This window comes from Simochromis diagramma, unplaced genomic scaffold (assembly GCF_900408965.1).
Source record: "Simochromis diagramma unplaced genomic scaffold, fSimDia1.1 OVJJ01000822.1, whole genome shotgun sequence".
NCBI lineage: Eukaryota > Metazoa > Chordata > Actinopteri > Cichliformes > Cichlidae > Simochromis > Simochromis diagramma.
The window spans coordinates 3779340-3806461 of record NW_024387520.1 but is presented as its reverse complement, the minus strand read 5'-3'; the positions used below and the strand labels follow the sequence as shown (position 1 = coordinate 3806461).

Genomic DNA, 27122 nt, shown 5'->3' with positions numbered 1-27122 from the left:
AAAATATGCAGCTGTATGGTGAGCGATCCTACTATCAGCTGCTGCAATTAGGAAGCACAATGTAAAATGTCACAGCGGATCTGTATCATCGGCAGCCCTGTCACAGGAAAAGGCCAGGAGGAGTGGAGAAGCGCAGAGTATGGCGAATCCCATCGGCCAAGCCTGTTTTAGTTACGTGAGAGCTGAGATCGTGTAACATTACGGCAGGACAAGTCTGGGACTCTAGTTCAGATGCTGTCGTGTCACCCCATTTCTATTATGAAGGGACAGGGACAGAAAAATATGATTATGTGGCAATATGCATTAGTATTTTACAGTTTAATGAAATCCAAGAGGGCAAAAGAGCACAGAAAGTAGAGATAATTATGCACGCATGAGCATGATAACAACCTATATTTTAAGGATAAGAAGCCAAATTCAAAATCAATGTGTGATACTTTTTAGAATTAATATTTCTGAAAACAATTTAGAAATAAAGCGGTATTAGTGATCTTTCGTATTCAGGTTGATTATATCATTGTACAACATTTAATGATCACAATTTTTTAAAAAGAAGATACAGATGGAATGAGATCAAATAAAATGCAATATGCTCTAAACACAAGCATATAAATCTGATTTCCTTCACTGTGCTGACTGAATTACTTTCATGCTCCCACTTTCCATCTATATTAAGAAAATAATGGTGACGGAAGATGTCTTTTAATTTTCAGCTCAGCATCATTTTGACATGTGGAACTGATGAATCTCTACAGGACATAATAAATCATTTGCAGGTTTCCTCCCATTTTTGATCAAGTTGGGATGACCGGAGTTATGCCCGGACTCATTACATTTGGGAAACAGATTGAAAGCACGCCTGGGCACGCTCTGTCTTATTGCCATTACGCACCCCCGCTCAAGCTTCTGAACAACAGTAGAATTATCACCTCTGCACTCGCACACATAGCCTCCCACCAGCAAATATCTGGTCGCAAAAACATGTGAGAAGTAATCATCGAATTTGTTTGAAAGAAAGCAGACCCCTACTTCTAAACCTTGCCTTTGTCTCTTGTGTAGGTGAGAGGCCGTGATCTCTACATCGGCAAAATTGGCAAAATTATTTAGGGGCAGAATGAGGAATATCTGAAAGCCTTTTTTTTTTTGTGCCTCATTGCTTGAGCAACAGTACTATGAAACAAACTCCTGGTGTGGGGGAAACACAGCATAATATAAGCTCCCTCTAGTGGCATTACAGAAGATTGCAATACATTTCATGTTAAAGGAAAAAGGCATGTTCTTTTTAGCACTGCTGGAAATGAAATGTTTTTCAAACTTAATTTTGTTTCGAAACATCGCATAACAAAAGCAGTAAATATTCCATTTTGACCCTATCGCATATGCAAATGTGATGTACTTAGCAAATAAAAGTGAGCAGGACAGACTTGGGTAAGACACCGTGTGTGTGTTTTAGCGTGCTGTGCAGCTGCCTGGTGAAGGAGTCAGTGAGGGTTCACTCACAGTACCACAGAAACCCTGCAGCTGGGTTTGCCACTAAGGAACGGAGATGCCCAGGGAGAAAGATAAAGAGAAGGAGACGTGGAGAGTATATGAAAGAGGGGGAAAAAAGAGGAGAGGAAAAGAGGAAGGAGATGAGAAAGAGGTAAAGTGGAGTGCGTGTATATTCATATTTTGCCTATTTTGCCACAAGCTCTTCAAAGGCTATGTCTTGCCTACAACACATCTGGGAATGGGAGTGAAAGTTGAAGAGTTCCTCATGCTCTTTTCTCGCAAGCCCCTAAACCTATTTTGCTGACTCTTCTTTTTTCTTCTCCTCTTTCCTCTCAGCCATCATCTTGCTCTCTCTCTCTCTCTCGCTCTCCTTCCCTCACAAAAACTTGGCAGCTGTTGTCCAGCCGACTTATCCTTGCCATAAATTTTACTAGTTGTGTCCTTTGTTCATTTAAAAGACTGGAATTATTGCCTCATGGTCATATGCCTCTGCCAAGCAGTCAAGTTGCAGTTAACATCCATGTTTGCCATAAAGGAAAGACTTTGGCAATTTTACTAAAATGTATTAAATGTGCTTACGTTTGGCTAATAAAGCTCAGTCTACACAATGCTGTAGCTATGGGAGTAGACAGTGCTTTAAATATGGGCAACAAATTCCAAAATTCAACGCAACAGCTACCCAATCAACTCGGTTTGTTGAATAATCGCCAAAATAAGAGTTTTTACAGAATGTTTTAATGTTAAAGGGAATTGACCTTTGACCTTTTTGGATACAGTACCCCACAAAAATCTTGAATCAGCCCTCATTTCTTTATATTTTGCTAATAAAAATATGTGCAGTGATTTATTGAAACAAATAATGTATAAGGAAAAACCTGAGACTGTGCAATTCTACAGAGCTTCAAAGTCAGTATTTGCTTTGACCACTTTTACTCTTCGACACAGCCTGAACTCTCTTAGGCAGCTTTCTTGTCATTTCTTTAAGTAGCCTTCAGGAATAGTTCTCCAGGCTTCTTGAAGGACATTCAAAGTTCTTCTTTGGATGTTGGCTGCCTTTTGTTCCACTGCTCGTCAACATCATCCATGACTAGTGTTGTGTGTTCTTCTATCTATGCATGCTTTTACTGCATTGGCAGTGTATTTGGGATCATTGTCATGCTGAAAAATGTAGCCACTGTCAATTAGATGTTTCCAGATGGTATTGCATTGTGGAGGCAAATATGACCGTACTTTTCTGTAATTCCCTCAATTTTGACAAGATCCCCAACTCCACAAGCTGGCACTCCCAAACCATTACAGCGCCTCCACCGTGTTTTACAGATGGCTGTAGAGGCTTACTCTTCTATCAATCTCCTGACTCTCTGATGACGCATCACTCCATAAGACCCATTTCCACTGATTTTCAGTCTAGTTTTTGTGTAATTTGCCACGCCTCAGCCCTGAGGCTTCTATGAACAGTAGATCAGAATCAACTGAAGCTTCTGATGCATCTCTCAGGTTTTGTGTCCGATCTTTGATGGATGTTTTCCTATCTCTTAAGGACATGAAATTGGGATGTTCATGTCATGTCACTGATACAGTTCATCTGCTGTAGATATTTTTTTTTAGGTTTGCCACTCCTTCTTTTGTCCTCTCTTTGTCCTGTTTCCTCAACTTTTTAAGGATACACGGCACACCATACCATGATATGGGAAGTTTTTGGCTTACAGCTCTGCAATCACCTGGGTATATACAAGTAAAACTGCACAAAAGGTGCCGTTTTATGCTTGCATGATTCATAGGTCAGTGGCTTAACAAACAAAATCATTCTTCTGACAATGGTCAGGTGCAAGGAATGGTGTGAAAATGACTGAAAAAGCAGTCAGTATCCAAAGACAAAACTGAAAGTCCTTCAGAAAACCTAGAGAACTTTTATTCAAGACCACTTTATAACATTACAGGAAAGTCTGCCTCGTTGTAAGCAAAACGAAGTGAGAGGTGGCCCAAGACTTTTGCACACTGTACAAAATGCCTTTACGTCATCATTTGATCCTATTGGACACTGTAAATGTTATGGACTCTCAGTTCATCCTTGAGTCTCAGTGAATGTTTGTAAAAAAGACGAAGAATTCAAGGTCAGTGTGTTACAGATGGAGCTGAGCTGACAGAAAATGCAACCCACTCCTGCTTTTACTATAATCACGCACAATACACTGATTTACTTGAAAACAAAAAAACAAAAAAACAAGATCAACCTTGGTAACAAAAAATATAAAACAGCGAATCTAAACTGGAACAGTGTGTGACGGGAAGATAGTAATTTTGAAATCACCTGCACTGGCTGCCTAACGTTGAGACACTCTCAGGCAAGAGACATCAGCAGATCTACGCTTTTCCTATAAACACAGAACACAGCAAAATGTTCAGAGAGCGAATGCTGATACGGAGCACTGTGATTCCTCTGAAGAGGCGTCGGCAGGTTAAGAGGATACCTTTTCCCTTTATATTTCTACTGTTTTAGTCACGGCTGTGTCTTCTTTCCAATTCCACTCTTTTCCCCTCTATCTTCCTTTCTTGCCAAGTTTTATCCCTGAGGTGTCCTCTGGGGCTACCTACTGGATAAGCCATTTGAAATGTATTTTCTAAAGAACCTTCCGTTCCATTTTTGAACTGCTGCTATCTCTCTAAATGTCCTTAAGAAAAAGTGTGAGAAAGAATGGTGGCAAATATTTTAAAGTACCTTCAGCTGTACTTTTTTTTGGTGCAGTTTACTCATACAGAAAGAAGCCATAGTTTCCCCGCAGCAATGTGATACAGACTTCTGCAGTGATCTGCGCGAGTGTGTAATGCAGAATGTGGCCTGCTCGCACAGAAACCACTGTGTCAGTATTGTGCAGCTCAACTGAGCTGATGTAAAGGCCAAGCACATGGGGTAGAGTTGGAATTCATCATCCACTAGTAAAAGGGACTGAGGTCTCCCATTAACCCTTTAAACTGTATATTCTTGGTTTATGGCATAAAGCTTAGTCTTGAGGTGAAGATATGACAAAATCGTTTAGCGTGCAGGTCCTGCTTTTGCACGTTAACTAACCACTTCTCATACCGTATGTTTAAGTATCTAGAAGGGCAATCTATAGTCCTAAAGCCATGATCAGTCATTCCCCATAAAGTGCATCACTGTGCCACATCATGGACTACAGCCTGCTGTGTCAACCAATTATGCCAATTATAGCCAGAAACCCCTGTGGTGTTTTGATAAGACCTTCCACAATTTCTTCCAATGAAGCAATTAGTTCCAGCATTTGTTTACAGAGAGAGGCTGTGACTTGCAGCGAAAATAATATTTGTTATCTCCATTTGCCATCAGAGCACAGTGAATCCACCACTGGCTAATCTTAACCTGGCTTTCTCATTGAGGTTTAATCTGGTCATGGCAACTTAGCATCTAGTATGAAGAGCGTGCGCATACGTGTGAGGGTGTGAATGATTATGTGTGCATGCCCTGTGAGTGTGCACATATGTGTGTTTGCATTTAAGGAGGCTGTGGAGGAAAGAGAGACAGACAAGCCAGTCATTCTCCTTCTGCCCCCTCCCTCTCCCCATCCATGTCAAGAACCAATCACGTGTGAAAACTTGCCTTAACTTCCCTTGCCTGTGTGACTACAGCGTCAGAGAGTTTGACAGATCTGTGCGCCACGGAGGCGTCTCCCAGCCATTTGGCATGCCATGCGCGTCTGGTGCGCTGGAGACTGCCTGTCAAACGCCTATGAGTCGGTGGCGCAGCCAGGGACCCTACGGAGCGCCAGATGGGCCATTAAGGTAGTATTAATGTAGATGCCATCGCTTTTCTCCTCTGACTGGGACATGCTCTCTCGAACTGCGAGCAGCTGCTGCCATTTACTAGGACAGCTTCCTGCTAACTTTGGCCAACTGGCATTGCCACTGACTGGCTCTCAATGTAACGATACACTTTTCCTTCTTACTATACCTGTGACTTTTTCTTTTTTTTCTTTTATTACCTCTGCCCTCCCTTTCCAGAGGTTTTAACAGGAGAGAGCTGAAAACTTCCAGCTTTTCCTGCTGCCAAAGACACACACTCCTGCACATGCAGGCAGCGATTCCCTCTCCGTTTCTCTGACACAGACACATATGCACACACATATAAACAGCAGCTCTCTAATAGGAGTATAGAAACAGAATCCATCTGTACACCCACTCTTAAGCTCATAATCAAGGCGTGATATTCAGCAGTGTACGGTTATTTCTGTTTATGCCCTACTGAGTGCTAATATCATGCTTTAATTGAGAGAAAATTGGCTGTTGGCAAGAAACAGAAAAGAAGGTTACCAAAACCCCTACCATGGATAAGTATTGCAATCAGTAATATTCTATTTAGTTAAGTAGCCTAAAATGGGATGTTTTGAGATCATTATTCAAATCACATTGACAAAATCCTATTATGAGAATTAGTTTTCCAGAAGGAAATGTACAGAATTATTGATACTAAATGTGCTTTCAGCATTACATACACTAGGGGCATATTGGGGAAACAGCAGGGCACATGATTCAAACTGAAACAAGGTCACAAACACCATATCCTCTCATTCACACTGAGAAAACAATACACATTTTAAGGGTAAGCTTTGCATAACATCTTATGGTAAAAAGAATATTTCCAGAGTGCAACAGAAGTCATCCCACTGAGCACTTCCAGCCCCGAAAAACTCTGTCAGATACCGTTAAGAGTCAGGAAGATAGGCACTTTTAAAAAGATGCAGGATTTCCAAAGGCACAGGTTAGCCTTCCTGTAAAGTTGAGACTACCTCCCTCGGTTCCCTTTCTTTTTCTTTTTTCTTTTTTCTTTGTTGTCTCTCATTTTGCAGCAAAGCCCAGGGCGTGCAATAAGGAACTGAACGAGTGCCCTTTGAGGTCCTCCTAGGGGAGATGGGTAGAGTAGCTGAGGTCACTGTACACCCACACTGAGTTCCCACTTACCGCAGTGTAACAATAGGCAAGCAAGTAAAGTATATACTCTACAACGGCTTTATTGTCTGGCAGTGTCTCACTTTCTTCCTCTCTCTGTCTCTTTACTTCAGCAGCATCAGTTTGAGTGAGATGTGGGGGAGGGCTGTCTATGTTTATGTCTCAAGAGGCAGCTCATATAAGGACTACAGGGTTGGCATCACTGGTGGTCAGTGTTGAAATCAAACGCACCGCCACCGAAGCGCAGCAAACGCTTATGCTCCCGCACAGCCGTTAGTGTACTTCTGGTATCAATCTGACACCTTCTCCCTTGGCTGCTCCTGACAAGGAATTTCCTCGTCTAAAAATTAGTTGTACCTTGCCAAGAGCACAGTGGCAATTTGTACAGTTGTGAATACATTTAAATCTAAGTAGAGGAGATAAACGTCTATTGTGACGAATAACAATGCGCGGGCCCAGAGGGTGCAAAGGCGTAATGCTCATATAGTATGAGTTATGATTTTAAAAAAAGAAAAGAAAGAAAAGAAAAAAACAACATTATTCTTTATTGCTGACCGCACACAGCAGCATGATGCTCGACCAGCTGTCTATCAGCTCGGGCTGATTTGAAAGTAATTTCAAGAGCCTCTTCAAAAAGTCTCAAATCAACCTCTTCCAACAATGCAAACCCATTTCTTCATAGTTGATTGAGAACAGCAATTGCTATTTTGGTACTTGGACTCAATGAATGGGGCCAGCTTTCTATCTGGGTATCTGCATACTGGGAACGAGGCAAACTGGCACTAATCAGCTGTCTGCCAAGTAACCAGTGTAGCAGAGGGAATCGCAAACATTTCTCTGTGTCTGCCTGACAGCCTGACAGACGAGATTAAGAAGAAGATTCCTACTGCAGAGTAAACTTGAGGATGAGGAAACAGAGTGTGTATATTGACGCGATACGATACAGGGATCCATTTTCCACAGCTTTATCCAGGAAATCCAACCTGAGATGAACAGGATCAATTCCTTTATTTACAAGGTGCATGTTATTGCTTTGCCATGCAAATGCTTTCAAAAGCGCAGTAATGCCATCCCGCTATTGTGGGGGGAATGATCACCGCACCAGGAAAAGCAAGCCAGGCTTTGATTGGTGCAGAATAACAGTGTTACAGAGCTAAGCAACGTGCGTGTGGGTGTGCTGCAAATAGGTTATTTTGGATGGGTTTTTTTAGAAGAAAGGAGGCATTACTGAGGCCTATTGGTGCACTGAGGTATACTTCCAACCAAGGCGATTAACATGAAAGGATAGTCCTAATGTTATTTTCCACTGCAGCGAAGACAGAGGCAGAGAAAAGCCTGTAATCACATTATTATTTGTGTCGGAGATCAAGATCAATCAGGGTTAAAGCGTGTCACAATGTTTCACAATAACAATACATGGCTGTTTGTGTAGGAGATGCAACACAACTGGATGTGAGATACTTGGCCTGGGAGGCGGTGGGAGTTAGCAAATGCTCAGTTTTTTTATTTTATTTTAATGTTATGACTTACATTATACCTGCGCTCTGATTCTATACATTCAACATACTCAGTGAATAACAGAGTCGTGTTTTACAGCTGTAAATGTGACTATCAGTGTTTCTCAATGAGAAAAAACACAACTGTGGAACAGACTTCACTTCCCTCAGAGGCCTGTGAAGGAAGTATTTTGGCACTTAGGGGAAAAACGGAACACATCGGTATTCACAAGCTAAAGGAAACATTCGGTAACTTATAGAGTGGCTTTTTCTTATATACACAAGATACACAACAAATGAACCATGGCTAGAGATGGAATCACATACAGTACTGAAACAAAAAATACTGCCTTTGTACAATCTTTCATGTAAACAGGTGCAACAAACCCTCAGAAAGGGCGACTGCTAAGATTCAGTCACAAAATATATCGAGCCGGTGAGCAAGCAAGCAGTAAGAGGGAGATTCAAACTTAATGAGTGCTTTGGCAGCTTGCGTGGAAAAGGCAGGGAGGCAGGCAGTGATTAACTGAACACTTCAGAGTACAAGGCACAGCGGTGCTCAAAGAAAACAGTGATGATCTCCACTTAATCGCGGAGAAGCCCGGAGCATCTGCCGCCAGAGCAGGGCAGCGGCACCGGCGAGCTCCCGCTCCGCTAGGCTGTCATCTCCAGAGAGCTGTGGCCATATGCTCGGCTCTGCCGCAAACTCACAGGAAGTTAATTTTCTGACAAAACACAGGGATAAATATGACATTCAAACAAGTTGTGCGCAGCCAGGCTGAACACGGATGCCATGCCAAGCTCAAGCTGCACACGTGTCACACTTAGGAACAGAGTTTATTTTCTTGCTCCCCTGGTCGCTTTTTGCTTACTTTTGTAGAAATACACTGGTACATTTTCAGCTAGAAGGTGTTAGCCTACTTAGAAACTAAGCTATGCAGTGTTCAGAGGGAGAAAAAAATCAATAAATGGAAAAAAAGAAGTAGATGTATGGTATATGATGCAGGCTTGATACTAAAAAAAAGCTACCACAATACCTACTGCAAGTTTTTATTATAATGTATTATATAAGGCACCTCAGAATGTCCTATGTGCAAACAAAATCCCAAGAAAATGACAATGTCATTGTTCTAATGGGGGGGGGGGTGTCCTGGAGAAATATAAGATTAACTTTCTTTTCTGTTCAAAGACGTATCGCTCCCCACGGTGTTACATTAAAATAATGTCAATCAAACCATTAAATAGGCGATCTGTCTAACCTTGTCTGGTGCAGGTGAAACGCCATAGCGGGCCTGAACAAAGGGCTCGCAGGTGTGAGCGGAATCCCAATACCTTATCACTGGGCCAATAAAGAACAGAATATAGTGTTTCTTAGATCTCTGCGCTTTGCTACCACTCCATTTCAGACAAAAAGGGGAAACTGAGCCTTAGGGGTGAAGCAGGCAGTTCCAGCCTATAGATTCTTTACAACAATAGCCAGTATCATATAGTCAGGAGACTGGAGGACAGCTGAAGATGGAGCAGCCTGTCTGGTCCTTCAGAAGGAGAGTGTATACAGAAAGGCAAAGGGATGAAAGAAGTGGGAGCTGGGTGGTAACGGACAGGGCCAGGTTTGGGTCTCCACCTGAGGCAATCAGAGGCCACAAGTAAGCCTAGAGAGATGAACATATAAGTCTGGGATAGTCATACCACTGGGGCCCATGTTTTTTCTTTAGTAGCAAGATTTTAGAAGTGGGAACAGTCATGCAGATCCAAATGGCCTTTGTCATTGAGAGGTAAGAGCTTAAGCCCATGAACCTTGACACACTGCTTGGTGGCTGGCTACCTTTTGCCCTCATGTATGAGGCCTGTCTCATATGAACTGGAAGGCCTCTCTATTGGATGTTTGTCTTAAACAACTGACTGTAAAAGCCGGCCTTTCAGTAATGACAAAACAGGCAACAATATTTGGGCCAAGTAATAGAGTAGAATGAAGTACAAACATATTAATCTATTTTTAAATCTACTCATTACGAAAATGAGCCTAAAGAGCTTCACATAGTGTATAACGCACTAATGTTGCTGCAAAATACTGGGAGAATCTGTTGGAAATATAATATATCCAGCACACATGCACACAGCAGCACATACCCATATATCAAGTGCTGAGTGGCAATCATTCACCTAGACACTGCCACATTGTGGTAAATGGGCTTATTTTGCATGAGAAGGAAGAGGGAGCGATGGGCTGCAGCGAGCAAAAGAGGGACTGAGGGACTGAATCAAATGATATGAGTAGGCAAAATTAAGCTCCAATGCAAGTGGAACACTTCACAAGAGAGCCAATTTCAATTCCACAGCACTTAATTTAGGATTTGTGTGGTTCAGCAGCATGCTACTGTATAGTAAGCCACGTAAGGACAAAGCTTGAGAGGCAACTAACAAGAAGCTATCCAGGCTCTTGAGGTATCCATCACGTAGACCTGCCCCTACTCCCAACAGTGAATTAAAAACTAATATTATAGCTAAGAGACTGTGTGGATGTTTAAAGGGGTCATTAAAAATCATATTAATTTTGCATCTGCAGTGTGTAAATTTTGGCTCCCTCTTCCATCAGTGAGAGCAATTACACAAACACTGTGAACCTCTTTCTGGATTGAAACTCTTCTTCTCAATACTTCTTAGATTTTTGCCCAATAGGCTTCACAACATTCCTAGCTGTGTTAGCCTAAACCTTCTTTCCCAGCTCTTCATTTTTCTATATTGCGTTTATGTAAATATGACCCAAACAACTTTAAGATAATCAGAAGCCACTGGGAGTAGTGATGGATTGGGTAACGATTTGTGCATAACTGTAAAGAAACCATAATCTTCATACCTGGTTCTCTTTGAAGTCAGCCCTCTGGAAGTCATAGCCTAGCTGAGCATAAAAGTTGTTCCCAAAACTGTAGACCTGCCCAGTTTCGGTCCATATGAAGGAGTGTCGGCTTCCACAGGCTACGCCAACTACATTGGCAAAATTCCCATCTAGGTGACTTCCTCTGACGTTTAGTTCCTGTGGCAATTTGACTTCGACTGGCTGTTTTTTTACTGCCCTCTCTCCATTACCCAGCCTAGGAAAAAAAAAGAAAATAAGACAGAAAATACCTTTAGGCTTTTTCTTCTTCTGCAATCATTCAATATTCTTTATATTCTGCTATTTACACTTTAAAAGTTTATTTTCTTTAACACTGTTTTTGCCTTGTGCTTTCTATTTTATTGCAACATAACAAAAGACACCACCAGAAATCGCTTTTACTTGCACTACTACAATGATACTATAATTTTACCTTTGTGCTATTTTTCTTCTAACCAAACAAGAGTCGCCTAATAAGCATGTTTCAGTGAGGTCAGTTTTACATTCCGGGGAAATCGCTGAACCCAACTTAATTTGAAGCTGCACAAATGACTTTACACAGGCCAGAGCCGAGACTCGTTTCTGCTTCTGCATGCCTAGTGCGAGTGAACAAAGAACATCCAAGCCCCTGTTTCAAGATGAGCTGGTCAAACGCAGCCCCAGCACCCCTGTGACCTATGAGCTCCCAGCAGCTTCAAACGGAGCTCTGCTGTTTGCTTCTTGATAAAATGCTCCTCTTTGTATTTGTTTCCCTGAGCCAGCGTCATAACCTGCAATGCCCCGGCCATATCTGCTAGTTTGCGGCATGTCTGGGAAAAATAACAAACAGTCTTCTCCATTATTTCCACAAACGGGGAACGAAAGGTCCTCGCCCGTCATCCCCACGAGAGCCTGTATTGATTACAACAATGCTTCAACTCAAGACAAGACCACTCTGGGGTCACAGCTATTTCCATCAGAAAGTTTGCCAGTTTAAATTTACACAGCTCCCTCGTACTCTTCTCCTCTCTCGCCTCCAGTGAGACACACAGGAGAGCTGAGGAATTTTCAGATATCAGAGTGCCAGTTGTGTAACACAGATGCTCACCCTTTGCTCTGCAAGTGGGTGTTGCAGAACTCCAACTATAGGCTCCTCCAACTATAAGCGCCCCACTAGAGAGCCCCGACCTGCTTAGACAGGTCAAAGCATCATCAGTAGAGAGAGAACCGCAGACAGAGAAATGGAGATTGAGAGAAGGAGACTAAGGGACAATGGGAAATGATGAGAGAGTGAGAAGTGATGCCTTTGTTCCTTTTATGTATTTCTCTGAGGTCTGCCATGCAGCTGTTTGAGTACTTGAGGGCCACTGAATCACTGTAGTCCCCATGCCCTTAAATGTCATTAGAGCCAGACTGGCTCCTGGCTGGAGAAGTTTTAACAAGGAAGCTCATCAAAAGATAAACAACTTCTGTTTGTTTATAACTATGTCTGAGTTTGTTTGTCTGTCAGCTAGCCTCTTTCGTCCGATTAATATACAGCCATACAGTACACCGGCAGAAAACAATAAGACGTTTGAACGGCCAGTGGGCAGAACAAACTGATAGCTTCACAGACAGATGAGTAGTTCCCCAAAGTATCACTAGTCATCCTCATCCTTCACACACCATCAAAGCAAGACAGATAACGTTACTTCTGACATTTACTTACTGTCCACTGGTGCCATTTCCCCATGCAAAGATCTTGTTATCCACTGTAGTGAAAAGGAAGAAGAGGACAATGTTATTATATGACATGTCGGCCGAAACGCGTCAACGGTCGTTTCAAATTCTTTGAGACAATCTTTGGACTCGCATGTGGCTACTGCTGTTGAAATAATGACAAGTGGTAATGCTTAAAAGCTGCAGATGTTTCACAGTAATGGCTCAGGTTGTGTGTTTTCCCTTTTGTCCTCAAGTGTAGAGTGAGCAGTGCCATGTCAGCGGGTGGACCCTTTCCCGCTGCGTGAAGTTTGATTAATACAGCCTCGACAGAGAGTTCAGAGACTGGGGCCGCCTCTCACACACCCTGCTGTAAAATAATGAGCCTTCAGCGGGAAGGAATAATATACATGGGAGACACTTCCTTAGAATAAGTCCAAGCTGAATATATTCAAATGAAATGAGGAGAGGAGGCAATCCTAACTGATTAGACTTGTCTCAAAGAGAGGGCGAAGCCTATATATTTCTCCTTCTATGTACATGTATTTAACTGTCACCTCTGCACTAAGAGTCCAACATGGCACTCATCCATTTGCATATAGTTACTATAAATACCTGGACCTTACCTGTTCCTGCAGTGATTCGAGTCACGCTAGAATACAGACAAGTCTTATTGGTCTTATGGGAACTCAAACACCACAGGGGTAACAGCCAATAGCAACAGACTTTACTCATCAAGCCAGCGGAGCCCTCATACATTATAGAGTAGGCTTTATGATTTACCTAAGCTTGTCAAAAGAGAAAAATTATCAGGCAAATGTGGGGTAATAAATTGCAATCCGTGCTGCATATGTTTGACACGTGACCCTTGGCATTTTAAGGATCGGGTTGTATGAAAGAGTCACAGGCAAATGTGGGGAAAAAAGAAAATAACATGAAAAGTGAAATATCACTTGGGAAACTTTGAGGAAAATGTTCAAAACATTTGAGGGATTGCTCCTTTTGCCAGAATACAACACCTATTGTGCACCTACGTTGCACTGATACATAGCTATTGTCCCTAATTAACCAGTTTCTAATCAAACAACTGTAGAGCACACACTTCTCTTTACTTTGACTGATGTTAAAATACTACATCTTCAGACTATGGGTAGATTTTCTGCAGAATACAGTACACATACACGAATCAAAGTTTTCTACTAGTCAGTCTCATTAAATCATTGGTGAAGATCTGTTGATTCAACCTCTGGAGGTGACAGCCAGTGTTTTGGCCAGCAGATTTCTGGATAAAGGATAACTGACTACCTATTCCATGAGCCTCTCACTGTTTAGAATTTAGATACATTTTAAAAAGAGTTGTGTTCCTCAGTTTCACTCCACTCCAAACTGTACACCCACACCCAAAACCAACCCAAAGTATTAACCCACAAAGCTTCCAGTTTCTAGATTCTGATTTTGAATATTCAGATATGTGTTTAGAGAAATTAGCTGCAAATATGATTATGTACATCATCATTTATGCAGTCATCTACGTGTTCATGTGCTACTCGAGCATACAATGCAGAACTGCTCCACTACTTTGGCTGGTTTGCTACAAACTAAGATCAAGCAATCAACAAATAGACTGTAACTTTATATTCAAGTTGGGCAGCAGAAATAAACTGCACTTTTAATATGCAGACATTTTATAACCTTTCAAGTGCATTAGGTAATAATTCATGTGAAATTACCTCCTCTAGCTAGATTCAGGACATACTGTTCAATGGACCAACCACAATATTTATGAAGTGCTGCTCAGTACTGGTCTATGTACATTGTCAGTGTTCACATTAATAATATAAACAAAATTAATTAAATGAAATTAATTAAACCACCATGTTTTAACAATACATAAAATTAAAAGAAGAGAATTTCCCTTTGCCTCAAATAGCATCTTTTTTTTTAGACTCTCATTCTATGTTTTTTATAAAACATAACTGTAGCAATTATGAGTCTAGTAAACATGAAGCATGATGTTTTTTATTATGTTTTCTGCATATGTTCCATAATAATATAATGTTTTATCATTTACATTAAATACACAAATACTGTAATTTAACCATTCGCTCATACATTATGGTGGAAAGCCACTCGCCTTAGAAATGTCACTATTATGAAGACATTTTTAATATGTATATTAATATTTACATTTACATACAATATATATGTTTTTGTCTTTTAAGTGTCTAATTTTAAAATTCAATTATGTGTTTGTGTAAACGGGTTACATTTAACATGGCAGTATAGAAAAATATGTGTGTATGAATTAAAACGTGCCTTTTCGGCAGGCTATTATTGACATGCACCACAGTTCAGGTTGTGTGTAGCGAATGTTCTCCCTAAGACGCTTTAAGATGTTGCAGTGTAACTCAGCTTTGACAGCCTGGAGGACAAACTCACAGTGCACAATCCTATGAATGTCAAAGAAAATGATGCTCTTGCTCGTGCTTCTGACAAGTTCTCATGGCAGAGACTGCAGACTCTTCCAGTCAAGACTGCTCTTTAGTTTCTGAGAGCAAGCTCATCATCAGCAATGATCCTCGACACGCAGGTTAGGTCAGTGTGTGTGCAACAATAACAGTTTCTGAACTTTCTGACTGCAAGATGTGTAAGTTTGTTGCCACAACTTGACATGCTCATGGAAGCAACGGATTACTCTCTTGCAGAGCATACTCATGTAGCTAGAAGCACAGTATCAGCTGATTTCATCTTATGAATCATCACATACATGCAATAATGTTATGCATTTCAGACTGATTTTGGGAACAGATTTTAATTGGCTGATCCAGGTTTCTGCGACAAAAGCTGGACTGCACCTATCCTGGCTGTGTCCTGTCTCTGGCCCTAGGATAGGTTCCAGCCTGTGCAGCCCTGAATTGGATAAGTGGCAGAAGACGGTGAATGGATATTTCACTTTTTTGAACACCAGTGTAAAATATTAGTTTTGAGAGAATATTAGGATTATGGCAGTTTTAACACTGTGATGTTACAAAACGTATCATAAAATGTTAAAACACCTAAAACTAACTATTTGTTTGTCTCACCTCACCTTTTTTCTCCACAAATGATATTAGTTTTTACATTAATCCTAGGCCACAAAGGATATTGTATATGGTTATACAGATATATGTATATATGAGTTCGAAATCTCCTCGGTTTTCTACCACAGATGTGCTTGTTCGGTTAACTTGTAATTTATCCTAAATATATCATTTTGACTGGTTGCCTGTGTTAGACCTGTGGCCCGGTCTGTCATTTCCCATCTTATATATGATATACTATCATATATTGTACTGCTGGATCTATTGCTTACAAGTTTCAAAAACAATACAGAAACTTTAAGCAAAATTTATCAACTATATTTCACTTGAGTGTCTGTGGGTTTACAGAAGAGCTTTAACTTTTTACGTATTTAAAAAAATATATATAAACACAGTCGAGCTTTACTTTTAGCTGGGATAAGAATTCTTAGTGGAATAATGAAATAAAGATGAGAGTGAAAATGCAATGGGAATAAAGACTGCGCCTATTTTATTTTGCAGTTTTGTGTTTTATTGTATCCTTTTCTTCTCGTACTTTTTGTTTTTCTGTTTTTGTTTCTTTTGCTACTCCAACTCTTGAGAATTGTAACGTGGGAGTATGATAAATAGCAGTGGTTAGAGTATGTTGAACCGAAGCACAAAAAAATATTGGCAGCTGTAGGTCTGCTGTGTTGTTCGGCACACAGGCGCATTATTAAAGATATCTGTTATCACCAGGTTTGGGTCAAACAGTAAACAACACTAAAAAGTATCTACATCTAAAATGTGTTTTAGTTTTAGAAAACAGAAAAACTTTAGATTATAAAAGTTGATTATTTGGTTAGTTTAACAGTTTCAGTCTGATCCTTTCATATGCAGAGTGCTTCTTCCAACCCGTTTCAAAGGCTAAAAAATGTCTTTGCAAAGTAGTATTTAAATCCAGGTCTTCATAATTAATACACGTGCTCAGGAAAATGCATCTCTTTACTGTTTTATGTCCCTCACCTTGTATCTTTAAGCCCTCTGTTCTCCTCTGAGTGGCAGATGTTTTCACCCCCACCCTAACCCACCCAGCCACCCACACATACATTCTCTCTGTCTGTGGCTGGCATGGGGGCACGGAGGCCGACAGCGGTGCATCAGGCTGACAAACAGAACTGATGGGCTGGGCTGAGAGCGGGCAATCTGGCAGGTTGAGTATTCACCCTCCTTTGCCCCCCACTAGCCCCTTGCTAGCCCCTGCTGCTCTGCACCATACGCAGGCACCGGCATCCCAGCGGCTGGTGGCCCATTGCTTTGCTCCCCCATAAAAATAGCCCATCCCATTATTCTTCTGCCTCCCTGGGGGCCACAAGGTCTCCAGCATCATTACCAGGACTAAGGATCTGACTCTGCCGCCACCACTTGGTACTCCCCCTCCTCTCCCCTCACTCCTCTTCTCTAATTATAGGTCAAGCACTCTTTTTGTAAATTATAAAACCTTTGTTCTTATCAGGAAAACTGAACAAGAAGGAAAGATACGACAGGAGGGCAGGGAGCAAGGAAGACGTGAAAAAGTATGTGTAAAAAGTGGAGGGAAGATGATGTAAAAATAAGAAAGGAGGGGGAAATTTTTCAATTATAAAGCCAAGCTAATTTGGTATGACCAGCGACTGTCATGCATGGTGACGGAGCTCCATTATGCAGTCATTTGAGCTCTTTCAAATTAGTTATGTTAATGTCCTGCGTGTGAATGTAACACTTGGATGGGACAAGATTTCAGCAATTAATTTCTACAGTCAGTGGAGAGACAAGCAAATTTATTTTCCCCCTCTCAGGGAATTGGTGGCGGAGGGAGTGAGGAGGGGAGAGAGCATTCTGGAGCAGGGAACAAGCTAAACACAAGACCTAAATAAAGCCTGAACAATGGGAGCCAATGCCTCCTCATTCATTCAATTGACAATGTTTTGCAGCTTAAACCTGTTTTATTAATTATGTTTGACATTTCCTTAATTAGTTTCATTTACACCAAATCAATCCCTGCTGCTGTACAGCGTCATTTATCATTTTAAAAAATTTGCATAGCCAGTGCTGACTTTTTCTACTTAATTATACATTAAAAGTGTCAGCCGCGCTTGCTGCCTGGCATTATCTGAGGCAGAAAGGTTTGTGGCTGGACGGGGGTGGCATTAATCATCAGGGCGGGCGCGGGCAAGGGGTGCTCCCGGTCGCCAGCGGGAGAGCCGAGCGGGCTTCTCATTTTCTAAGCTTGATGCTTTCGGGGCTATGGTGACCTTAATGACCTACGGGGAGAAGGAGACAAATCAACGACCTCCAGCCCCAAAAACAACTACATCTTGTTTACAAATCATGTGGAAAGGAAAGGCAGGAGCAGAAGCAGGGAAAGAAAAGCCAGGAAGATATGTAGGCAAATCAACAATACAAGTTGAGCTGCCATACTGTATATATGCAAGCACTAAAGAAATGGGTATTGTTTGGATAACAGTTTTTTAGGCTTTTATTTAACTTAATGATTAAAGGTAGCTCATTTGCATTTACATGTAATGTTTTGTTTTGGATAAAAAAAAAGAAAGATCATCAGCTTCATGTGTCAGAAAGCTAGCGAATGTTCTTCATTCTAATTAAATAATGCCAGCATTAGTAGCTGAAATCTAAATGTATACCACTGTATCTCAAAAAGCAACTTAACCGGCTGAGTCAACTGGCTGAGTATGGCTATTACTTTCCCTTCAGCAAGTTTGTGAACACAGAGCAAACTGACAGCTCAAATACCTGGCAAGCTCACTCCTGAGTAAATCTTCTGAGTGTTGAGGTGAACATGGCTTTACAAATCACCCATTCAGGAACCGAGGCAGAAATTGGCAGGTAGGCAGAGCCGTGGTGTCAGGAGTGAAAATTACTCTGAAATGCGGAGCACAGTGAGAGACTGAGTGAGTGAGTCTCTGAATGGTGAAAGCTATGGGTGTCACTGTGTACTATGTTCACATGGGAAATCAAACAAGTGTATTTTGGAGGCGAGTCAACACTTTTGTCCTTTGGAAAATGAAAATATTTCATGTCAATTTAAATTCAGACCGGCCTCAGGTACTGCACATAAAAAAAGTGCATGGCATATCAGGCTCATGTTCATGCACAGGTGAAACGGTTACTCTTACTGGTAAAAAGCCAGTCTTTAAATCACTTGTCATATTAAATGTATCTTTAGGAGATTAAAATGCACAATGATAAGTATTAGACATAAGGCGAGGATACACCAGAGTCAAAGATGAAGAAAACCAACCAAACAGCTGATTTCTCAAAAAGGCCCCTGAATAAGATGTATTAAGAAGTCTGTAGCCATGGCTTTGCTTAAAAAAATATTTAAAGGGAAACACAAAAGAGAGGCAGACAACAAAGAACCTGATGAAGTGGCAAATACCTTGGCATGCTCCAACAGGAGCAGCACAGAGGCTACATGTGCACGGCTCGCTGCCCCCTCTGGCCCCAGCTGAAGTACTAACTATCCTCCCTGGCTCATTGTATTAAGATAATCAAGGTATCTTTGATTGCAATGGGCCAGATCAATGTTTGAAAATAAAATTTAAAAAAGGGGGAAGGGTCTTGCTAATAGACAGGGAAATGCTTAAGAACGAATTGCTAAAATGTGGAGAATGGGGAGTATTAAACATCATTATTGTAGAAAGTTCCTAATCCGCATATTAATGGCGCACATTGACTGGAAAACTTTGTATTATTGCAAAGTACTTGAAATAAGCCACTAACTCCTTTCACTCATGAAAATATTATAATTTATATAAGTGATCACTTTAAAACTAGAACTTTCCTTTCTCTTCAGCCCCCCCACCCGAACATCACCATCAATTCCCTGACGAGAAGCACCCCTTTAAATGCAAAACATTTCTACTATCAAGGATTATGCTTCCTTTCAGGATATATGAAAACCCCTTTGAGAAAATATGATGATGAATTCATGGGCCTAAAACTCCGGGGTAGTTTTTACATTCGCAAAAAAACGGAAGGAGGGGAGGAGAAAAATCACCTATTTGGATGGCATACATTACCATTACTCTTGTATTGTATCTCCACTTTTCATAATGACGGGGATAAGTGTCCTGCACCGAATGCGTATCCGCTGACAATAGAGGCAGACATTACTTGGTTAAAAGCTTGGGGTCCTGTGGGTAAAGAGGCCCAGAGAATAAAGAGTATCCGTCATGGCTAACGAGCTATAAGGATAGCACATTGCCTTTATAAATCACTAGATCTTGCTGTTTATTTAAATTCATTGGTGCCTCATTATAACTGAGCTATGCACCTTTAGGTCTGAGTTGATTAGGAGTGCCATAGCTCAAAATGGCTTTTAATTCAGTGAAACGTAGCTCTGACCTTGGTGCCGTAACCCTGACTAAAACACGCAGCGACTCCCACATTAATAATGATGCTACCTTTACTGGGCCGCAGAGCTGTGCCGCTGCTACTTAAAATATGTATTATTAGTTACCAGCGACGGCACATTTATCACACCAAATTACCCTTCGGTGTAAAACTGCTTAATTCTGGGTCCCTGTACCCCTCTGCACTATTACCTGCTCTTTAGAAAGGCCTGGAATTAAATGTAGGGATGAAATGTCAGGGTAATGGGGAAGAGGATGCGGGTCGATGGGATGCACACTTGATCATTCCCTAGTGGCCTTCTCCACATCCAGACAATATACTGAATGTGTCCTCCTCGTAAAAGAAGCTTCATTGCATCTTGCGTTGCAGGCCTTTGAAGACGTAAAATGCTGTTACACTATAATATGCTTTACACTGATCATTAAAATTACATGCAAAATATTATCTACTTCATGTGGGCTTGAAGGACAACTATATATTCTAGGCATCAAGATCAAATGAAATATTTGGCTCATAAACAGAAACTTTGGATGAGCAAAGAAAACAAAAGCAACCCCAAACTTTTTAGTCACCGGAGCATTTTAACAGATCAACACATGACTTCAGCATACAATACATACACCAGCATTTCTGTGCACAACACAACAGTACCTACTCACATCCTACCAGCCTATTGAGGAAACAGAGTGGAAACTGGCCATTGTTCATCCCCTGTGTGCCCACCAGAGACTGATTACTTGGACCAATCAGCTAAATGATTAGATCTATTAGGTACCTTAGAGTGGCCATCAACATCAGCTTGCCAAGCTTCAAGACCTGTGGGACTTAGCCCATCAGAGTCAACTCATTAGGTGTCTGGACTCTACCCAAAACTACAGCAGAAAGACACAGACAGAGGGCCAGGAAGACAGTAGGGAGAGACAGAGTGAGAGAGAGAAAACAAAACTTCAATAAATGAATTAGATGCCTCCCAAACAATAAAGCACCTTTGGGATCACTTGTGTTTATGTGGTTCAACATCTCAAGAACATGTAAAAACAATACAAAGTGATCTAACAGATAACATAAGTGGGAGTATTTTGAGTGTTAGCCACATATTCCATTGTTATAAGACCAATGGGAATGGACTGGTATACAGAATTTCTTTTCTCTAAGTATAACATCAAACAGTCCAGTAATAATTTAGATTACCAGGGACAAGGCGATGACGGTTTTACAGAGAAACACAGACAGTGCTGGCATAAACACATTTCTCATATCAAACACAGCCGTACAGTACATAAATATATGCACAATACATTAATGGTTTCTGCTCATCTGAGCAAGTGGCAAGGCTGGAGCAGTGGGGGGAAAAGAGACGTTACACACATTCCATCAGATGTCGAATCAATTAGTCACGACCATCTTCCAAAGTCAGAAATAACCACTCGTCCTCTTGTCTCCAGGGAGCCAGGGATAGGCCTGGGCAACAGACGAGAGATGGGAAAGGATCCAGAGACCCAAAGGGGGGTAAAAGGAGGAAAATGAGAGAAAAGAAAAAAGGGGATAAATAATGCTGTCTGTTTTACACCGCACCGTCTCGCGTCTCTATTTTTTCACTAGTTTTCCGTATATACAGTAGGTTCTCAGCGGAAGTGTCTTTGCATATCAGAGGGCACTCGTTTTGCACACTGTAAATACTCTGGTCATTAACATTTGATGACATTATCTTCCTAATCGCACAATAGAAGGTCTCCTTCATAATGTATACAGTACATCGCAGCTGTAACACTGACTCGAACCCTTTTTTGACGACTTTCATTGGGCAGCTGTTTGTGTCTTTTCACTTACAACAAAGCCTTTAATCTGTTAATCTGAAGCATAAAGCAAGCACAGAGATCATGTGACCACTTTGCTAAAAGGTAAAGGGACATGATTATTTTGCATAAAGAGAAGCACAATGGAGATCCTTTCCCTGGAGGCTAAAAATAATTTAATCTGGCATGTAGATGCACAAATAGCAGTCTTACATGTGAATTGTACCCATTATTACTGGTTTTCAGAAGTTGGTAGCCGATTAATCTGTTTCTCCTCATCTGAGCTGGTGTAGAGAGGAGAAGCTATTGTATCTGCTAAGATTTCCCTTTTGCTTTGTAATCTCCCTGAACCTCCAGATTAGAGCAGTTTATCTAAAGACTGAATAACATAATCTAAAATACTTTTATCAAACGTGTTACCCTCCACACCTCGTGTTCTAAAGCGAAATACCACCGTATTAGCCTAAATATTTGAAGAACAAAGTTCTTCTGCATAAAACAAGTGCTCTAAAAACAGTTTATACTCTATATGTTTCCTGTGGTAAAGTATGAGAGGGAGCGGTTCTTCGCTGAACACAACACTAACCAAGCCGCTGGGTGTAAGTGTTGTTGTTTGCCCACGGACTTGACCCCCTAGAATAAGCAAGGAAAAAAGTCAGAGTGAACTAGCAAGTGCAAGACAGAGACAGAGAGGGTACTTTGTGGGACCCAAAACCACTGCAGAGAAGGCCACAGACACCCCACATTCCCCTCTGATTTCGTTATTTGTTCATATCGCAACGAATGGTTCTTGTTGTTAGGGGGTTGGCAGTGGAGTGTAGTCAAGGGGCGAGAGAAAACTGTGGTCCCCGCTCTGAATCCGCCACATTAGATGGCGTGTGTTTGTGCCCTAGGGATCGCAGCGCCTCAGCCTGTGTTTGGGGTACTTTGTCAGATGACTCAGTGTGTGTGATTTATGAGCTCTGGAAAGGTTGCATTTCCAGCACGCATGGACGTCCGCATGGTAAATGGAGAAATTCTGAATTTATTAACATACAATGAATGATGATTAATGTTTTGGTATAGATCATGCTCTCTTTTCAGATGTCTCAGTATGGGGGTGATATATGCAGCAATAAAATGATATGTATGTACTCAAAAGCACATTGTGTGAGCATCGAGTCCATGACTCTTAGACACATTTACTGTGTATATGTGTGATGCGAGTACTGGAAGGTTCCCTAGTGTTATCGGAACTCCGTGGACATTTATCTATGCACTGAACGACAGTACGACTTGTGCAAGTTCTACCCTCCGCACAAAGTGAACTGTTCCCTTCTATGGGAAATGCACCTTGCATAGTCAATGAGGAAATGTATAAATTAAAAACACGAAAAACTGTGAGCAAAAGAATGCAATTTAGACCGATATCAGTATACATTTGGAGATCCATTCATCAAAATCCCCACCATTATTAGCTTTTGTATTCTACAACACATCTTGTGTCTCCCTCATCAGCTTTTTCAATATCTTCTCAAATACATTACTGCCAGTGTCGAGCGGGTATGTTCACCCTAGGCCAATTACTGCGTTGAACCATAAAGGTAAGCATTGCTGAAGAAAGTTCTCTCATATATTTGCCTTTGTGTCTCAGCCACCCACCGACGCAGGTGGGAAATACAGGTAATGTTGGACATCTTTATAATCACAAAGACAACAGAGGAATCAATATGCAGAAGCATGTTTCTGACAGGTTCTTGGAATACATCTATATGGGAGATTGTGAGTCTCCCAACACGTTTGCATCTCTAAACGGTGAATCAGGGTTGACCTCTACTTATGCAATGAGTCAACCATTTCAGCCTTGGAAAGAGGCTGCATATTGCTCCATGCTTGCACGTACGTGTGTGTGTGTGTGTGTGTGTGTGTGTGTGTGTGTGTGTGTGTGTGTGTGTGTGTGTGTGTGTGTGTGGGAGGGGAGGGGGGGAATCAGATAAGTTAGATGGAGTGATCATTTCATTGGGCGGCCTAAAACACTCAAGTGTGTGTATGCATATCTTGATATGCACTTTGAAGTGACTGTATATGAGGTGCGGTATGTGTGCACGCTCTGTGTTTACTGCAAAAGTCTGAGCCCAAGTAGTGATATAACATAAATGTGTATAAGTATGTGCACGCGCTTGTGGGTTAACTTTATATGAATGTGGTTGCTGTCAGAAGAAGCTGACTGGTGATGAGGGATGGAGAGAATCAGAAACACATTGGGCTGGGAATGGGGTGTGAGCCGCAGGGTCGCCCTGGCACAAAACACAACTGCCTCTCACATCATTACCCTCATTCCCCTAATGCGCACAACACTTAGAGCTACAAACAGGCTTGAGTCCAGAACACACATATAGGCACACAAACCTACAGAGCCACGCACTCACACAGGATAAACTATACATATGCCTGCACTCATCCTCCAGCAACACATAATGTTCTTTTAAGTGTTCGAGTACAGTAACCAAAGCTGTGTCTTAACATTACTGAGAACTGAAGAAAAAAACCCTCAACACATTATACACATTATATAACAAATGCCGCAATTCTGATGGCAAAATATGTAACAGGCTGTTGCAGGTCAGAGTGCTGCATAGTGGCTCTCCAGGACCTGCTCTTTACAAAGTGAGCCAAGGAGGCACTTTTCCACATCCTTAGATCTTTGCCCATTCTGAAAACACATTCATTGCATTTGAGACCAAAAAAGAAATGATAGCCATTTCAAACACAATTGAGCTCCACTGGGAAAAGTATACCTATTCAACTACAGGACCTCCATAAAAATCACAGTAGTTTCACAGTGTAACGGATGCTTTCCTCCCTTCTTGCTGCATGAGAGGTTTTAAGAATGGACCGGGGGAGCGCTTGAGCAGAGAAAGAAAAGATAAAGGAAGAGAAGAGCAGAAGATATGATGCAGAAGAGTGGAAGAGAGAGGTAAGCCAAGCATAAAATAACTTCAATCTAACATCCTCTCGGAAGGGGCGGCAGGAGGCAAATAGCAATCCCACCAATGCCGAGTACTCAAGGGGGTTCCCCCCACCTCTCACTGACCCATAGAGAAGAGGATCATGGGAGAGAAGGGATGAGACAAACCCACTTCAATTAAGCCACAGCGACGTCTCGTCAGCACGGCAGATGAGGTGTCAGAGAGTTCAGCCGTGGATAGATCACAAGGAAAAAAACAGTTCCTGGCTCAGCACAGTCACAGTGTTGAACCTTTCTTTCTGTTCTCCTATTTTTCTCCTTCGACTCGTTTATACCTTTCTTCCAGTTTATTATACTAAGATTTTTTTGATATCTTGCAAGATTAGAGGATGGGAATACTTCTTATGAAATCTGTTAATCTAAAGCATAAAGCAAGCATATACAGATCATGTGACCACTTTGCTAAAAGGTAAATGGACATGATTATTTTGCATAAAGGGAAACACAATGGAGATCCTTTCCTTCCAGGCTAAAAATAATTTAATCTTTCGTGTAGATGCACAAAAAGCAGTCTTACACGTGAATTGCACCCATTATTATTGGATTTCAGAAGTTGGTAGCCGATTAATCTGTCTCTCCTCATCTGAGCTGGTGTAGAGAGGAGACGCTATTGTGTCTCCACAGATATTCTTTTTGCTTTGTAATCTCCCTGAACCTCCAGATTAGAGCAGTTTGCCTAAAGACTGAATAACACAATCTAAAAAGAGCAATGACAATGAATTATCCTAAATTATTTGAAGCATGGTTGGACAATTTCAGGCTTACAGATGACAAAAATTAAAGTTCTGATCCATAAACAACTCAAAAAACCAACACTCTGATAACAGATGCTACCATTAACGCCTTTTTTGCTTTTTCCTTTGGTTTTTCTTTTTTTTTTTTTTTTAAAGACCAACAAGACTTTATATTCTTACACACTAAAAGTAACACAGTAATTCACCTCTTTTTGCCTAATGGCTCCAAAGGTAAAACAGGTTAAATAAGGGAAGAATAGAGGTCCTTCACTGAACACGGCACTAACAGGTAAAGGTCAGAATCACAATTTGTGGCATGCTGCGTACTGCAGTACCATATACTGCAATATTGTGCAATTTATCACCTTGTTTCCAACTGCAAATAATTTCCCCATTGGTAAACTTGTATGATTAACCTGATAAGATAAATTCCTCAGTCTGTTTCGCTCACTTTATTCATTTTTATTGTTGTCAAGAAGATCAACATTATCATTAAACCCCGTCATAAACTTCGCATGCACCTCACAAACTAACAAACTGTTTTGTATTACAAAACTTAACTAAATGCAAACATGTGTGGACTGCTATACTAATACAGGTATTTTGAATGCAAGGCAACAGCAGCAACCAGTTCACAGCGAGATGTTAGAGTTACACATAAATCCACAGTGTGCGACATGAAAGTTAGTGTAACTCTTTGTGCTGTGCTTATACTTTCATCAACTTGATGTCTCACGTCTCTGCATCATGGGTACAGCCATACTCAGGCTGTGTCCATGTGCTCCCTCTGAATTGGTGTTACCATTGTTGGCTGGTTTTTCGGTTGAGCTGAATTAATGTTAACTTTGGTCTCCACAGTTAATCTTACCTCAGGGTAGTGGTTTGTGAATTTATAGTTCTCTCAGTGTATTTACTTTCATACGACAGTCCTTGATAACGCCAATGCGTTATGTCCAACTTTTTTCCATTCCAGGAGTCACCTCCAAACTTACACCAAGTTGTGGATGCTAACATGAAAGAAACCAAAGCTACTCATCCTAGTGTTGCTAAGGTCAAATAAACTCTGCAAACCTATTTGACATGGTGTGCATTTGCAACATTATGCGGGGTGCAAAGTGTTGCACATTTAAAACATGATTTCATCAATAAGGATATAATTAATGGTTTCATACTGCACCTAAAATATTTTTTGACCCACATTTAACTTTGTCAATTTAAAGTGTGCTAGGTTTCAAATGGGTTTCAAGGGTTTTGTCTTTTAGTCTTGTCCACTTGTCTTATTTTATTCCTCTTTTATAAACAACTAGCAAATTAGTCACCAGGAGCATCCCTACCCTATTGGCAGCACTGAAAAGAGGGAGGGAAACAAGTCCAAGACAGTAGCAGTGCAGGGAAGGCCATAGACATCTTACATTCAGTTATTTCCTCACATTGCAGCAAAAGGGTTGAGGTTTATGAGTTGACAGTGGAATAACAAACATGTATCAATCTACTTAGATTCAAGGACAGACAAACTTCTTATCAAATATGCACATTAGCAGTGAGGCGCCTCAGCACACCTGAAAATGGCATTTAAAGGTCATAATGACGTGTCGCCAGTGGTGTATCAAGATTGCATGGACAAGTGGAA

At 41.2% G+C, this 27122-nt stretch overlaps 1 protein-coding gene across 2 annotated transcripts in view; it reads right to left on the bottom strand.

Annotated features, from left to right (window-relative positions):
- LOC120725964 (protein RCC2-like) overlaps positions 1–27122 on the bottom strand; it is a 296282-nt gene that overhangs the window by 231527 nt on the left and 37633 nt on the right. For both annotated transcript variants that reach the window (XM_040019100.1, XM_040019099.1), the window contains exons 3-4: positions 12512–12554; positions 10807–11041 (exon numbers count right to left, since the gene is read on the bottom strand). In XM_040019100.1, coding sequence (XP_039875034.1) covers positions 10807–11041; positions 12512–12554 — 278 coding nt within the window. The remainder of the gene's footprint in view (positions 1–10806; positions 11042–12511; positions 12555–27122) is intronic.